The sequence below is a fragment of the Antechinus flavipes genome, chromosome 4, assembly GCF_016432865.1.
Source record: "Antechinus flavipes isolate AdamAnt ecotype Samford, QLD, Australia chromosome 4, AdamAnt_v2, whole genome shotgun sequence".
In the NCBI taxonomy this organism is placed as follows: Eukaryota; Metazoa; Chordata; class Mammalia; order Dasyuromorphia; family Dasyuridae; genus Antechinus; species Antechinus flavipes.
Genome location: NC_067401.1, coordinates 224,205,874 through 224,220,108, shown reverse-complemented (window position 1 = coordinate 224,220,108; position 14,235 = coordinate 224,205,874). Strand labels below are relative to the sequence as shown.

General features: G+C 34.2%; 1 protein-coding gene across 2 annotated transcripts in view; it reads left to right on the top strand.

The window, feature by feature from the left end:
- The window catches only part of DST (dystonin), a 591,073-nt gene that overhangs the window by 422,126 nt on the left and 154,712 nt on the right, over positions 1-14,235 (top strand). For both annotated transcript variants that reach the window (XM_051997184.1, XM_051997185.1), the window contains 2 exons: positions 2,734-2,822; positions 5,006-5,138. In XM_051997184.1, the coding sequence (XP_051853144.1) occupies positions 2,734-2,822; positions 5,006-5,138 (222 nt within the window). The remainder of the gene's footprint in view (positions 1-2,733; positions 2,823-5,005; positions 5,139-14,235) is intronic.

Sequence of the window (14,235 nt, the reverse complement as noted above, 5' to 3'; positions counted from 1 at the left end):
TAGTATAAAAGTATAAAAAGTAGAGATGGAAGAACAACATAGCTCACATTCATATGGTGCTTTTTAGTTTATAGAAGCACTGCAGATGTATCTAAGTTAATGCATAGACAATTTACAAATAAAGTAAATGCTTTGTAAACTTTAGAACTTCTGTCAGGAAAGCAATTGTGGGAGTCCAATTCCTGTACAAATCTTCCTTCCAGCTTGACAGTACTAAACACGTGCCATCAAATGATCTCTTTATCTTTTCTTCCACATTATCTAAATATGGTAGCAAAACTTTCTTATGACATTATAGAGGAAAGGGACCTTAGAGCCTATCTAGTCCAAACTCCCTATTTTACAGATAGTATGCTGAAGCTTAGGGAAGTTAAATGTCTTGCCCAAAGTTACAGAAAGAATCAAAGGTAGGATTTGAACCCAGACTTATAATGATAAAACACTCCTCATTTCAGTGTACCATACTTCCCAGAACAGAAGTCAACAGTTTCTTTGTAATTCATAATCTTAGGGAGCTATGTGGGAGCATTAAGGGATGGCCTTGATGACATAGTTGTTGTTTTAGAGATAGGACTTAAACCCAGATCTTTATTCCAAAGTGATTCTCTATGTACTCTACCATGTTGTTACTTATAGTATAGTAATAATTAAGACATGAGGTTTTCAAAGCATGCTCTATATATTATCTTACTTGAATATTATAGTCTTTGCTAAGGAATTATTATATCCATCTTATAGATAAGGAGACAAATTTAGAGAAATGCTATGACGTGCAGTAAATTATTTCCGTATGTAGAGTTTTCCTAATACCAAGGCTAGTCTGCTGTTATCTATATTACACTTTGCTATTTTTTATATTATTATTTTAATAAAATTAAAAGTATATAATAATATAGGCTTTTTTCTTAGATCATCTTTGTTATAAAATCACAAGTTTTTCTTTCCTTTCACTTTATAAAGAATTCTTAAAAATTAAAGTTATGATCACACTTTCCCCTTCCTGTTGCCTTTTAGAATAGTTTACTTAATACTCTTCAGAAAAGCACCACTTTTGTATGTAGGGTATAAACCTTTTCCTATTTCATAATGATCTGGGAGGCTATTTCACTAAAAAGTAAGCCACGAAATAGCAGTACACTAGTTGTAATGATTATGGTTAATAATAACAATAATGACTGGCTTTTATGTAATACTTTAAGGTTTACAAAGCACATCACAGATATTCTCACATTTTATCCTCTCAACATTCCTGATAGTAGTGCTATTAATATAGGGAGGTTCTGTTGTTTTCCCCATTTTACAGATGAGAAAACCGTGATAGGCAGAGGCTGAATGGCTTGCCCAGGGTTACACATTAATATATCTTAAGTGTCTGAAGTTGGATTTGTACTCAGGTTTTCTTGATTCCAGTTCCAATGTTCTAATCTATTATACTACGTAGCTGCCTGTAAAAGTAGGGCAGCTGGGGTTTGGTGTATTTCTGGTTGAAATATTAAGGGATCACATCTGAAATTAAGCAGAGACTAGGTTAAATTCTGAGACAGTAGTATGGTACGAGGGAAATAAAATTGGTCTTGTAGGAAGTGAATGCTGGCTTTGCTGCTCATTAGCTGTGTGACTTTGGGCTTATCCAGTCTGGGGTTCAGTTTCATCATTTGTAAAATTAGGGGATAAGATTGTGATCTCTAAGATGCTATTAACTTTGCTAGTTTTACATCTTGTGAGACATGAGAATTTATACCTGTAGTAAGTTGATCCATCCTTAGTCACTTAGTTGAAATTGTTCAAAGATAAATAGATGAAAACTGAACAAAACTTTGAGGTACATTTTGATTAATACTATGTAGAATGTGACTTGAGTCACACACATGTAAGAATACCCAATATCTTTGGCTTAAAGCAAATTTAAAGCTGGTTAGAAGACTTTTGTGTACTTCTAAAATTGCTATGGCATCATGTTTGAGTCTGTTTTTTTCCCCTTACAACCTCAAGTGAAAGATTTCATGATCTCACAATAGTGAAACATTTTATTTAATTGGTTGAGCATCATGACATTTTCACTGTATTTTTATTGATGAAAGGTTACACCTGCAAATAGTAAACACTTAATAATACTTGTTTATTGATTGATTGGCTCAGTGAAAAGTTGATGTTATAGAAATAAGTTCATTAAGAAGTAATTTGGTGAGAAAGTATGAAAGGATATGGCAAAATCTTGGTCTTTTAATAATAGAGTAATTTATTATTTATTCTTGGCTAGCTGGTTGGGGGGGCAGGGATGGAGAAGAGAGTAGGATCTAATTCTATACTTTCATCAGTACAGGGAGCTCTCAGAGAAAATTCTTTGTACTGGAGAGAAATTTTTACTCTGGTTTCAGAGAGCTTTGGGTTCAAATTCCACCTCTCTAACACTTAAGGTGTTAAGGTCACAAGATCTATCAGTGTGATCTTGTGTAAATATTTAACCTCTTTTGATCTCACTTCCATCTGCAAAATGAAAGAGTTAGACTAGTAGACAGCCTCTGAGTTTCTGTTCAACGTAGCAGATTTTGGTAGGTAAGGACTGCTCCTGAAAAATTGAATTTAGGAAAAAAGTTGTCTCCTCACTGACTACTAAAGTAAATACCTTGGATCTTATTGAAAATAAGCCTCTTTCTACTTGTAAGGCAAAAAAGAAATGTAGTATTGGTTGTTACTGACTGGAAGATTTAACTGTATTTTCTTCCCTTTCAGATTTCCAGTGAAGAAATTGCCGCGAGGAAAGAACAGTTATCTGAAACCCTTCAAACCATACAATTGTTTCTTGCTAAACATGGTGATAAGTATGTTGGGTTTTATTAGTTGCTTTATAATTATTTAAGGTAAAGAAAAATAGGATTAGCAAAGCAAAGCGGAAAGGGCAACTAAAAGTCAGTAGATAGCTGCTGCTGTGATAAGGATGCCAGCTTTACTTCTGTGCTTGGAGCTCTTTGTAGCAAGGTGACAAAACAGAGTTTCTGCTCCTGCTGACTGGGAACTAACTCTTATAAAACTATAATGATATAAAGGGAAGGAAGGTAGGTGGGAATTTTGAGTGATACAGAACAGTTACAGGTGATCAGGTATTTCTGGGTAACATTCTCTCTCTTTGTGCCTTTTTTATCATTTGGTTAATCATACATTCTAAGAAATGAAAAGGTAAAAAAGAAAAGTTCTTAATGGTTTACTTTGTACTATCTTTTTAAAGTCTTCAATTTTATTGCATGGTTGTGGAAAACTTGTTGCTGTTTGTCCTTTGTTCTTGAAAAGTACCATAACATGCCATGACATGCAAGTGAATTAGCAAGGGCACCTACCTCATTTTCCCCTCCAGAGTCATCTGGTTCCAGTGGCAAGATATAGGTCAAGATGACTGGCGATGGCCCTGGATACAATGGGAGACTTTGGCCTTTTTAAACTAAAAAAAATTTTTGTAATAGGTCACACATTTTGAACGAGGCAAGGCCCAATCAGTGATAAATTAGGTAAGAAATGAGGTAGGAAAAAAAAATCTTTTTTATTTAGTCAAATACATATGCATACATATACATCTATCTGGGGAAGACCCTGAGGATTTCTGACCAAAAAAGAAACAATTGCTAAAAAGGAGTTGATAACTTATAGATATGTTATAGGGAACATTCATTATTTAAAGAAAGTTTTAACTTCTGAGTTCTATTTCAACTCTAGGATTCCAAGATCCTGTGAAGAAAAAAATTATACGATTCTTCAACCTTATTAATAAGATTCTATTGTGCTCTTTTAGTTATATCTCAAATAATTCTGGCTCTCATTGATTGTCCATTAACAGGTTCCAGGCCAAACTCCATTTGATCATAGATTGCCTATGTATGGCCTAGAAAATAAAGACTTCAGGGAGATGTGATATAATAAATGTCTTCATATTTTTAATTCAGGTTGTACCCATTTAATGATTAAGGCTAGATAGCAATTGAAGTAAAGAATATCCTCTTTCACCTAGTCCAAAAACCCACTTAATTCATTAATTAATTAATTGATCTGGGAGGGAAAGAACCTCAGTGTTTCTGACTAAAACATAAAGGATTGCTATTTACATTCACTCTGTATCAATCAGGATCCAAACAATAATCAAATTGGGCTTGGTCACAGTACCTGTTGGTATTCAGTGAGAATCAGATTGATTCTTAAGGATCATATGGAAAACTATCTTAATATTATTATTGAACAGAGGCACAAAGAAGTTATGTGACTTGATTAGAGTGATTTAGCCAGTAAATATCCTAAACTGACATATACTATCCTCTTCTTGCATATTTTATTTTTCATGTTCTCTCTGGTTCTATATTTTGAGGATGAGATTAACAAATGATATTTCTCCATACCTTCTAACAGGTCAGAGTACATTTAAAAACATTGTATGTATGCTGATGAAGTCCCAGTGTGTGTAAGTTTATGTTGTGACGCTAAACTGGGACTGATGCTTAAAATTTTTTTTTTATGACTTATCTTTTACTTTTCCATATACTATATGTCTCCTTTCCTCCCATATCATTATAGGACTATGCAAAAATAATTTTATGAGGTTAGTTCCCATTCAGCAGGAGCAGAAACCTTGTATTTCACCATGCCACAGATATCTCCAGCACAGAAGTCAAGCTGGTGCTATGAAAATCTAGATTTTGACTCATTGGCTCATACTGACTGTATAATCTTGGACAAGTTACTTACCTTTCTAGTGCCTTTGACAACTATGAATATTAAATTTTAGAAATGCTAACTGGTATTTGTGGAGAGTATTTACTCACCTGAGAATTACCTGTAACAGTGAAATCACAGGTGCTTAAAATCTTCACAGAATCACCAAAATTTATCTTTTCACTTTTTAACAATTGGCCTTTATTCTGTTTTAATTTTTTAAAACTACTCTTATTTTTAAAAATTACTTAAATTATGAATGGTTTTAAAAATTTCTTATTTATCAAAACCTCCCAAACTTTTATTTTAGGTTGACTGATGAAGAAAGAAATGAAATGGAAAAACAAGTGAAATCTCTTCAAGAAGGTTACAATTTATTCAGTGATTCTCTGAAGCAACTTCAGGAATCACTCATTCTAAGAGATGAAAAGGTGGAAGAGAAGGTAATATTACAGGAAAATTATCATTAGTTTATTTTGTACTACCTTTTCAGATTCCTTATTTTTACTGCATGGATGTGGAAATGGTTTTAATTTGGTCAAATTCTATTGGATTTTGTAATTATAAAAATCTTGGATGAAGTATAGTTAAATGCTTGCAGGTTTCAAAAGTGGTATATATCAAATGCAACTTACCCATGCTGATCATCAACTTCTGTGAAGTCTTAATCTCTGTCTTGCATGATGAAAAATACAAGAAGCATTCATTTCCTAACCCTATGTCTTTAAAAGCTATTCTTTTAAATATGAAATAAGGCTCTGTATTATTTTTTTAAATGATACTATGTAATGGCCCAGGGTAGTATGTGATATATAATTTCCAAAGCAGAAATTAATGACCATGGGGTCTGCAAACTTAAAAGATAAAATTTTAAAATAACTTATTTCAATATATTCAATATATTTCTTTTGAAATCTTATGTATTTTACTTTAATTATTTAAATATTTTCTGAGAAGGGTCCACAGTCTTTGCCAGAAAGCCAAAAGGAGTTACAACTCTTGCTTTTAAAGAATTCTCTAAGAAAACTTAGGTGTGTCTTTTAGGATTTGTTTTATTTCCAAAGTTTCCATGAAAATATTACTTGAAAATTTTTGGGCTGAATGCTGTAATGAGGATTAACTTTTCTTATATGGAAACTCAGGCTTAAATTTCACTTATTTAAATTTGAATCAATTCTTAAATATTTGTATTTGGAATTTAGTGCTGTATGTTGGCATTTCCAAACCAACTAAACATTACATTCAAATTGAAAATTTTCAATCTTGTGGATGGTCTCCACAAAAATCAATTGCAACTTGGGGGTCCCATGTGACTTTATACAAGTGTTGTATGCTGTAAACATGAATAGCATGGTGTTCAGTTTCTTCTGTGTCCATATGATCTAACCTGACCAAGATGTAGAAAGCATGACTTGCCTTCTAAGTATAGGTTCTGTTTTCTTGCTGTCATCACCTACTCTACTGAGTCTTCACTAACCCTGTTTATGTACACAAAGATAAGTTTTCAATTTGCAGATGCATGTTGATTTCAAAGCTTTTATCACATCCTGTGCTGTTGAATAGATCACTGACATAGATCACTTGTGCATTTGAGCTGGCTAACATTCACAACATTGCTACAGCCCTGGTAAGTAGAGTATTTTATGTTAAAATGTATTATTAAAAACACAACCAACTTTCATAAAAATGATTCCCTGTGAAATCAACTGAAACTAGATATTTTGTATTTCCCTTTTAGCTGGATAAAGTCATTGCAGGTATCATTGACCAAACAACTGGAGAAGTCTTTTCAGTCTTCCATTCAATTTTAAAAGGCCTTATTGATTATGAAACTGGAATCAGGTTGCTGGAGATGCAGCTAATTTTCTCTGGTCTAATTTCACCAGAGCTAAAAAAATGTTTTGATCTTCAGGAAGCTAAAAATCATGGTCTCATTGATGGACAGATTCTGTTTCAACTTGAGGAACTAGGTAGAGCTAAGGAAATTATTTCATCATCATCATCATCATCTACAACAATCCCTGTTTTAGATGCTTTTGATAAAGGTATGATTTCAGAATCTGTGGCCATCAGGATTCTTGAGATACAGCTTTCCACAGGGTTTCTAATCATTCCATCCACAGGAGAGTACCTGACCTTACAGAAAGCTTTTCAAAGAAATTTGATTTCTTCAGCATTATTTTCTAAACTTTTGGAAAATCAAAATCTGTGTAAAGACCTTATTGATCCAAATACTTCAGAGAAGATCTCCCTAGTAGATATGGTTCAAAGAAGTATCCTACATGAAAATACTGGAATGCGACTTCTGCCTATAAAACCACGAGAAGGAGGTAAAATAACACTAAAATGTGGAAGGAAGATCAGTATTTTAAGGGCAGCTCATGAAGGTCTCATAGATCGTGAAACTATGTTTAGACTGATAGGAGCACAGCTTCTTTCAGGAGGTCTGATTGATTCTGATTCTGGGCAAAGAATGACCATTGAAGAAGCTGTGCAGGAAGGGGCAATTGACTTGGGTACGGCTAACTGTATTCTCACCCATCAGGTACAAACAGGTGGAATCATAAGTTCAAATCCCCCCAAACGTTTAACAGTAGATGAAGCAGTCCAGTGCAATTTAATATCATCTAGCAGTGCACTTTTGATACTAGAAGCACAAAGGGGTTTTGTTGGACTCATTTGGCCTCATTCTGGTGAAATATTTCCTGCATCTTCTTCATTACAGCAAGAGTTGATTACAAATGAATTGGCATACAAAATACTCAATGGTAGGCAAAAAATAGCTGCTATTTATATTCCCGAAACTTCCCAAGTCATTGGTTTGGATGCTGCTGCACAGTTAGGTGTCATAGATCATAATACAGCATCTATTTTAAAGAATATCATACTGCCTGATAAAATGCCTGATGCAGGAGACTTGAACGCTTCTGCTAGACGATGGTTATCCTCTTGTGAGTTTCAACCATCGACTATATTTCATGAATATACACAGCCAGAAGTTATTTCAGGTGGAGAAGAGTGTATGGAACCTCAGACCTTAGAACAAAAACAGAATTTATTCTTATCTTATTTGATGATAAATAGCTATATGGATGCAAACACAGGGGAAAGACTTTTGCTGTATGATGGAGACTTGGATGAAGCTATCAGTACATTATTAGAAAATGATAATACAGCATTTGGTGCAATGTCAGCAAAAAAAGAATTGATTGGCACAAATTTAAGAAAATTTGGAGATGTTTTATTTAATAAAAAGAATGAATGTTCATTAAGTAGTTTTGATGGGACTTGTTTCAAAGATCCTGAAAATGCAATAGATCTTCAGACTAAGGAAAGTGCAGTCAGTGAAGAATTTAATGAAAAGGAAGATCATTTTATCAATAATAAGTGTGATCAGCTGGAATGCCTGCCTCAAATCATGTTGGCTAAGGACTTGACTGATGTTCACATTGTAAGTGATAGGGTAGATTTAATGCATCTTGGAAAGATGAATAGTGGAACGCTTAGTGGTGATTATGAAAATGTATTTAAAAGTTGCAAAGATGGAAATCAGGTAGTAACTAGTGCCAATGTAGATCAATGCACTTATTCTGAAAATATTCAAAATGATTTCCCAAGTGATGCAAACAAAAATTTTATTGGAGCCTCCTGCAGAAAACTTTGTATTCAGAATGAAACAGAAAACCAAGATAACAGGATTGAGGACTTCAATATCTCTGAAAATTCAAGTGAAAATGACTTATTCCATTCAGATCGAATGGGAGTCCATCTGGAAAGTAGTAATAATGTGTTCACCCCAGATAGCTGCCTCCAGAAATCTCTTATTTCTTTGTCATTCAGTGATCAAGATATATTACTAGATCCAGAAATAGCAAAAAGATTTCAAGGTAGACTTCTGGATAGTAAAGATATTAGCATCAATTCACCAAGAAGATCATCTGAATCTAAATCATTAAATGTAGATTTTAATGCTCCACAACTGCAGTGTCAGAGAGAGAATTTTGACAGTTCAGAATATTCAGGGAGTCAGACTGAAATTGGCAAAAGGCAAGTTGTTATTTCTCACCCAGAATCCAAAATCAATCAGAATGACTCCAAGCTTGAAGAATATTCAACTAACTCAGCTCTAAGCAATGGTACTGAGAATGCTGATACATTTGATATTTGTGGATTCCAACAACTTGAGGAAACTAATGGGGTTAAAGATTCTCAAGATTCTCAGTTAGAGGATAATGAAAGTGATACAGAGAGTGATGATGATTCTTATAGTACCCCACTGTTAGATGATGACCATGACTCTCTACTTCTTGAAGATGATGATTATGATTGTTTGGAGCCTGAGGACTTCGATATGCTGCAACATGAAGCAGATGGCATCCCTCATCGTGGATGTGTTTGTGCAGACATTTCAGTGGGGAATATAAGCCACATAGTTGGCCAAGGGGGAAGATCAGATCTGATAAATGTGGAAAAGGAAGAACAGTCTTCTCAAGAATTTTTCAAGGTCTCCAAAGAGAATGAATTACATTCTGATGAAAGATTAAACACAGATTCTGTTGACATAGAAGTGACAAATGATAGGTTACTGGACACTATATCAGAAGAGGAAAGCACAAGTAATTTTGAAGATGATGTTCCTGGGACCGTAACTTCAAAAAATACTGAAAGAGAGGAGAACTTTCATGTTTCACTAGAAGCAGGTGAAACTGAATATTTGATAAAAAGAAGAGAACAAGAATTTGGGCAAGAAGTTGGATTTGATGTTGATCAAAATGTTCAATGCATGCAAAATGAAGACAGTTATAGAAATGGGAAATATCTACCTGCTGTTAATAACCAGATTGAAGATGATAGGAAGAACATGCTTGATATGTCTACATTTCAGGATAAGGATGGAAACTTCAGGGATATACAAGTATCAGGTACTTCACATGAAAAGAAAGATAGTGATGAAATTGTTGGTATTGATATGACAAAGATAAAATCTACCAAAGAAACTCAAAAGTTTCTTAATTTAGAAACTTTCCAAGGTGTTAATGTTCTACAGCCAGAATCAACTAGTGGAACTAATTTAGTTAATAAAGGAGTCATTCTTCCAGAATGTATGTCTGAGATTGTTAATCAAATCAGAGAAAGTCAACTTAATATTCTTGAAAGGGATCCTGAGGAGTTTGCAGAAGAAAAACTTAGATTACACTCCTTTGCTCATGTTAAAGAATCAGAAAAAAGAGTTGGTACTGATAGTGTTTTATGTAATAATGATATCAATCCTATTTCCCAAATAGATACTAGGGATTCAGGGGACACAGAGACTAAGATATCGCAACCAGGTTTGGATTCCCTTTTTGCAGGAAAAGAAGGAAATCATACTGAGAGTTTGATATGTACAATTGAAAACACATGTTCTGATGGTGATATAATAGAAAAATCTTCAAAAGTAAGCCATCCAAAGATGATGACAGACTCCATTGATCAAGATCATCAAAGAAAAGAAACAAATGGTCAAATTCAAAAGAAATATGATGAGGATAAAATACTTATAAAAGAAGATACATCAATTCCCCATGAGATTAAACTATCTGATAGAAGTGTAGGAGACTATGATAAAGATTTGAATCACTTTCCTAGAGAAAGTAATTGCCCATTTCCAAAAATCACAAGCAGTGAAAAATATAGTCAGGCAGAGAAAATGAAAGAAGCAAGTACAGATCTTGCAAATGAATCAAAGGATTTACAAGTCTCAACAGTTAAAAATCCTGTTCATTTGGAGAATCTTGGAGAAATATTTGACATATCTGCTTCCAAAATGGTCAGTGAAATTGATATCAAATCTGGAAGAAGTTCAAACAAAGAAAGTGAAGGCCTTTCTGACAAGTTTCTCAGTGAGTCTGAGGAAGAAGTGGATTTGTTCTCTTACCTGAAAAAATGTGCAAAACACATAACAGTAAGTGAGAACTTGAACCCAGACAAAAGTGAATCTTGTACTACTGGAGAAAATAAAATGATAGAGAATGATTTAAAGACAGAATCCTCTGCTAAATTAAATTCAGATGGCCACATCCCTATTTTAACATCTGACCCTTTAACTGATAAGCAGTTACAATCAGGAATTGATGGTTCCAGAGAAAAGAAGGAAGATGTATGTATAAATGAGACAGCCTTAAGTCTTAATACTAAACAACCAGACTTAGGAAAAGAATCTGTGATTATTCAAACAACTTCAGAAAAGGAGACATTTACACTTTCAGATTTGCCTCTTAAAACTCTAGATTATGTAAATAAAAATGCTGATATGCAGACTGACCTTGAGACACCCCTCTGTAAAAAGGAAATAAGAAATAAGAGAACTATCGATATTTCTGGTATTGAAATCTCATCCTTGGAAGTGAATAAGAAAGAATCGACTGGAGGAGAGCCTCTGAAAGAATGGACTTTGCCTCCAGAATCACATGCAACAGAAACCCAAACTCCTGAATTATCTTATTTGATAGTTGATAACTTGAAGGATATTTTAAAAAGCAGATTGAAAGAAGGCCATATATTCTTTGGGGAAGAAGGTGACTTTTCCTCCTATTCAGAAAGGAAAGTTTTAATGCAGAATTTACTTAAAATGGTTGGCCTGACACATATGGTAAAAAAATCATCCAATAAGTTCAGTGACTCTAAAACAAGTGATTACAGTGCAGTTTCACAGATGACTGATCCTCTAGGGGTAAAACCAGAGATCCATGATGCTCCATCTCCACTTTGGCCTGCAAATCTAGGTCCTGAGCTGCTTCTTGACATTTTGAAACAGAGCCAGGGTGGCCAAAAGATTTCAGGGGCATTTGAAATGAAGGCAATATCCCTGAATGAGAATGATTCAGAGAGAAATGATATTGTATCAAAAGTCCTCCCATTACAGCTTGAAAATATTTTCCACATCCTCCTTGCTGATGAACATTCCCCCAAATTAGAACTCGTTGAAGATTTGAACAGAAATCTGCCTACTAGTTTTCAGACTGAAGGTGAACAGATACGTGGTCCTGATGAAAGTCCTGAAATCAAAAAAAGCGAGTGCTCTTTTAACTCAGAAAACACACGAGAAACTGACAGAATAGCTTCAGCACCAGTTGAATCAATGGGCCATAGTATAGATTTCCAAAGTGAGCAGTCTCTTGGGACATTACACAACATTTCCCCAAATCATTTGGAGCACACTTTGGATTCAAAAGAAGAGGCTTCTGGAAACAGTCTCTTTGCAAAAGTAAGTAACATTTTATTGCTAATATTTTATTTTGAAGCCATATTGCACCTTGGTATGGTTGAGATACTGTTATAGTGAAAAATACATTGAACTTGGGATTAACAAACTTGGGTTTGAATCTTACTTTTCTATCTGTGTAGTATTAGGTATGTCACAGCATTTTTCCAGGCCACAACTTAAACATTAATAAAATGGTGATGGTTTGTGGAGATAGGGTGAAGAGAGTAGAAAATCTGATTGTTAAGGATTGCTTTGAATCCTTTGTTTGATGGTATGGAAGATTTACACACACACACACACACACACACACACACACACATACATATACTATCTATCACATTTATATGATTATATTATAAAAATATAAGATTTCCACTTACAGTATAAATCAGATTGCTATTATTTTTTCATTTGTGGAAATAGCTATTGATTTACAAATGTTTCCCAGTTTCCCAGTGTGTTACAGTTGTGTTTGCAGCACACTGAAAAGATGCACGGATATTTGACTATGCTTCAAGACATGAAACTTCCTTTGGACAACCAGCAGCCCCTTGATAACAATCTAGAAACTTTGAAAAATCAACTTCAACAATTAGAGGTAAGAATTGTGTGCTGACTATTCATGAAGGATAATAAATGAAAGGTACCTTTTGAGAATTAGCTCATAATTTGAGAATTATGAGGGTTTTTTTTTTTTATTTCAGACTAATATACTCCCTGCATATGTATGTCATTATAAAATGTTAATGTGCTCTTTTCTATGTTTTCTTCATAGTCATTTGAATTGGGATTGGCTCCATTTTCTGCCCTTGTCAAAAAGGACATGAAGTTGGCTGAAGAATTCTTGGATTCTCATACCAGCAATATTCACAAAGAACAACTTGAGGACTTAATTATAAGCCATAAGAAATTGCAAAAAGAATTGTCGTCCCTGTATGATTTATCTTCAAAAAGAACTAAACAAATTATATTAGCTATAGATTCTGAAATGGTAGGCATACACATTTTATCAGTTGAATTCTCATACTTTTGAATTATACCTTATACCTGAATATACTGAATTTTTATACCTTTAAAAAGTTTTTTTGTTGAAATATTTGAAATTTTTGGTAATGAATAAAAAAACCCATTATTTTCTAGTCCAAGCTAACAGCTTCCCATGAAGAATTTCTGCATAAACTTCAGAAGTTTTCAGATTGGATTGCAGAGAGAAGGAAGACTGTGAATGATCTTGTGGCAGACACTGGTGATGGGAAAAATGTAAAGGAAACCCTGGAATTGCTTAAGGCAAGTGTCATTTCATAAGATGAGATATAATTAAAAGTGACAAAATTTAACAGGATAATTAGGGGATTGATAATGGGCCTGTGATTTCCTTGGTATAGGGAATGTCTATACATAGAAATGCCATCTACTAATGCAGTTCAGCCCTTTCCCTGCAACTTATAGACTTTGGGAATTTACTATTACCCTGGGAAGTTAAATAATTCACTGAGGTAAGACTTGTCTTCCTGGATCTAGGTCCAAAGAGTCAGCAGTAAAGCCTGGAGAGTTATGAACATAAGGCTAGTCTGAACACTTCTCTTAAAAAAGAAGTTCTGGACAGAATTTTAATTATAGAAAGAGGCCATAGATGATGAACTTGCAGGGTGAGGAGAATATTCATATTTTTTTTTTCAGTTACATGTAAGTTTCTGACCTCAAGGTCAGAACAACTTCATTTTTGCTATCACAGTCCTAGCACAGACAAATAATTCTTGAAAGAGTGAGACAAGCTAAAAAACTGACCATAGCTGGTACTACAAAGGAAAATCAGTGTTACTTTATAACCAACAGATCCTCTGATGCCCTTACCAAGTTCTATTATATTTTCTTTCATATATTCTCTTACCAATTTTTTTGAATTTATTGTTCAGTAGACTAAAGCTTCATTACCTATCTTTTGGCATATGATCTTTTGAACCAATAATGATCCATGGACAAACACTTTATTTTATACATTCAGAGGACATACACTTCAGGGATTCTGTACCATGTCCTTTGTTGAAAGGAAACATTGGGTCTGGGGATAAAGCGTTCGCTTGACTAACTTACTTTGAATAGGCTATTTAATTTCTTCATAACTGTTTCCTAAGAAGTCCCTTGTTGCGAATCATTTCCATTGTGTCCAACTCTTTGTGACCTTCTAAGGAGTTTTCTTAGTGGTTTACCATTTCCTTCTCCAGCTCATTTTATAGATGGGGAAACAGAGGCAAATGATAAGTGTATGAGGACAGGACCAATGCTGGTCTTAT